Source organism: Aphanomyces astaci (assembly GCF_000520075.1).
Source record: "Aphanomyces astaci strain APO3 unplaced genomic scaffold supercont1.42, whole genome shotgun sequence".
Taxonomy (NCBI): domain Eukaryota; phylum Oomycota; class Saprolegniomycetes; order Saprolegniales; family Verrucalvaceae; genus Aphanomyces; species Aphanomyces astaci.
In genome coordinates, this window is record NW_009798305.1 from 409,806 (window position 1) to 412,927 (window position 3,122).

Sequence of the window (3,122 nt, forward strand, 5' to 3'; positions counted from 1 at the left end):
ATATTTAAAAGATGGCACAGTGTTGATGGAATCGTTCAACAGAATGTACAGATATATGATCCAATTTGTCAAAACAATATATATATATATATATACATGCACTCCTTTGAACGAGTCTATTAACCTGGGTCCCACACCGCCACTACTTCTACTAACGTTAGCTCGGGTGTCCAAATCCATACCACTTTTCAACCCGTTCTGCATAGATCCGTGCTTGGTGGACGCACATAGTAACTTGGGCAATTTGTACAAAGCCCAAGGCCTCTTTGAAGATGCCACGACATGCTTCACCAACGCCATCCGCGTCAAGCCGACTTTTGCGATCGCTTGGAGCAACCTCGCGGGGCTGCTAAAGGACGAGGGCCAACTTGACAAGGCCATCGACCACTACAAGGAGGCGATTCGACTGGCGCCCGACTTTGCAGACGCGCACAGCAATCTCGGAAATGTGCTCAAAGAGTCCGGTCAGACCAGTGCTGCGATTGAGGCATACAAGACGGCGATCGCTCTGCGTCCTGAATTTGCTATTGCGCATGGTAATATATATATATATACATATATATATGGAAATATGAGGACGCAGTACTTGGGTCGTTATTGAGAATTTGTGTATAAATATACATATATATGGATCTTGCTTGCTGGTCGTAGTAGTAGTTGTAGTAGTAGTACGGTCATGGCATATTTTGGTGTGCATGGATTTATGGACACCGAATGAACTGCGTGAGTATGTACAATAATTTGTTATTGTGGATCGCAAGATATATATATATATATATATGGAAATAGGTGGTCATTGACTCCAATGTATAGATATGGAATGTTGACAGTTGATTGTGCCTTCATCATGCTTGTTTCGTCATTGTTTGCTGCTGGGGTTTCGGGGAATTTTCGAATAACCATTATCTAATTTTGTCAATAAGTTTATACAAGTTGCTGGTTATACGGATAACATACATTTGATTAATTGATTTAATATTTGGTAGGCAACTTGGCGAGCAGTTATTTTGACGCGAACCAAGTGGAATTGGCCATTGCTACTTATCGCACGGCGATTCAACTCGAGCCCAACTTCCCCGACGCGTACAATAACCTTGGCAACGCGTTGCGGGACATTCGACAGCTGGAGCAAGCAGTACGGAAATTATCAAATATATATATATATTTACTTGTAATCAAAGCCAGATATCGGTTTACTTCTTTTATACACCAATCCCGCTGCTGTGTGTTGTTTCGACTGTCCAACTCTAGAGAACTTGCTACGCGTGAAGGATACAATGTGTTGTGCTGCTAATGTATTCACCTTTGTCAAATCGGATTTATATTGGTTCAGTGTTATGCTATACTTTACAACAAAGTACTCTTCTTTTGGCAAAGTCCATCAGTTAGAGGCGGTATATACGTGAATAGTTTGATATACATCGTTTTTTTTGTGGTTGGTTGTTGGTGTATTTTTCGAAAGTTAAAATTGGCCAAATATTCAAACTTTACATACACATATTTCGATGTTATGCGAAACCAACGTATATATATCAGTAAGCTTACTGCCAATCTTATCATGCATGTTTCGTCGTCGTTATGTGATACATTTATTATTGTATCGGGAGTTAGATCAGCTGCTACCGCACGGCACTCCGACTCAAGCCAGACCACCCGCACGCGTACAATAACTTGGGCAATGCGCTCAAAGACAAGGGAATGATCAAGGAGGCGATTCACTGCTACATGACTGCCGCCAGGCTCATGCCTCGGTTTGCAGCGGCGCACTGCAACTTGGGCAGGTACGTATTGTGTGTTGTACTCAAATTTATGAGTATTGTGTGCGATCGATGATCGATTCGTGTTGAGTCTTGTATACCATCCCTTTATTGGTAACCTTCATCCCACACTAATTGATGGCATACACGAATTCCAAGTCGAATATTCCACACAAGTCGAATATTCCACACGATTATCTTGTTTAAGTAGTCGACTGGACTTACTACAGTGAACAATCAGTGATGTTCCCACATAGTTACTGTTGCTTGTGTTGTCTTAAGATGACTACACACACTGTTTGCGTGGACAAAAGTTTCTGATGTAGTCCAAAGAAATATGCCAGTGATGCTATATCGAGCAATGTGAAGTCATAAACGAATATGAAAATGACATGTCTCCAACTAGCATCTTGAAGGAGCAAGGCAAAGTGGAGCAGGCGTTGGCACATTTTCAAGAAGCGGTGACCATCGACCCAACGTTTGCAGATGCGTACAGCAATATGGGCAATGCGTACAAGGGTATCTAATCTGTATATATATATATATATATTGCTTAGAAGACAACTTTATATATATATATATATTTATGTTTCGAGTGATTAAAAGACAACTACATATATATTTGTCTTCGAATCACTTTAAACATCAACTAAAACGTGACTTTTCGAGTTCTTTTTCATCTTACTTGGTACTACTATACTATTGGGTTTTAATATACTTGGCTAGATCTACTCCGGCTAGATGATGCGATTGCTTGCTATAGCACTGCGATTCGACTGAAACCGAGTTTTGCAGACACGTACAGCAACTTGGCTAGTGCGTATAAAGACGGGGGTCGCATGGAAGAAGCGCTCACTTGTTTTCGAAAAGTATAAATATATATAATATTCTATGGAATCTAATAATAGATATCTAGGCATTGAGCTTACGACCTGACTTTCCCGAAGCGTTTTGCAATTATGTGCATTCGTTGGCGGTGGTGTGTGACTGGCGAAGTCGCACAGAGGTACAATAATATAGTGTCTTCCTATTAATTGATTGAATATTAACTATCGTATGAAATTATATATATATATATATATTGTATTGCATTGTAATGATTTGCTTTGTACTTTTGTGATGCCTATTCTTCACCTATTTTACCCTTTAGCATACGTCGAAATTAGTTACTACACACTATGTGGTTTGAGAAATGCAAGTATGCAATTCGGAAAGAGTTAGCTGTATATATAATTGATTGCAAATATGTTCTTCCTGATATAGTGTACGAGGCTATGTTCTTCACACTATTTATTGGATTGACAAGTCTTTATTGCTTAGATAGACACGAGGTATTGGAACTTGGACGTGTGGCCTTTGAATGAA

The 3,122-nt window shown here is 39.8% G+C and overlaps 1 protein-coding gene across 1 annotated transcript in view; it reads left to right on the forward strand.

The window, feature by feature from the left end:
- Positions 1-2,772, forward strand: part of H257_12726 (hypothetical protein) — a gene marked incomplete at both ends in the record, with an annotated part of 3,974 nt that extends 1,202 nt beyond the window's left edge. Inside the window, 6 exons of the mRNA XM_009840029.1 lie at positions 207-536; positions 987-1,135; positions 1,612-1,781; positions 2,164-2,276; positions 2,484-2,626; positions 2,674-2,772. Coding sequence (XP_009838331.1) covers positions 207-536; positions 987-1,135; positions 1,612-1,781; positions 2,164-2,276; positions 2,484-2,626; positions 2,674-2,772 — 1,004 coding nt within the window. The remainder of the gene's footprint in view (positions 1-206; positions 537-986; positions 1,136-1,611; positions 1,782-2,163; positions 2,277-2,483; positions 2,627-2,673) is intronic.
- Positions 2,773-3,122: the final 350 nt, after the last annotated feature.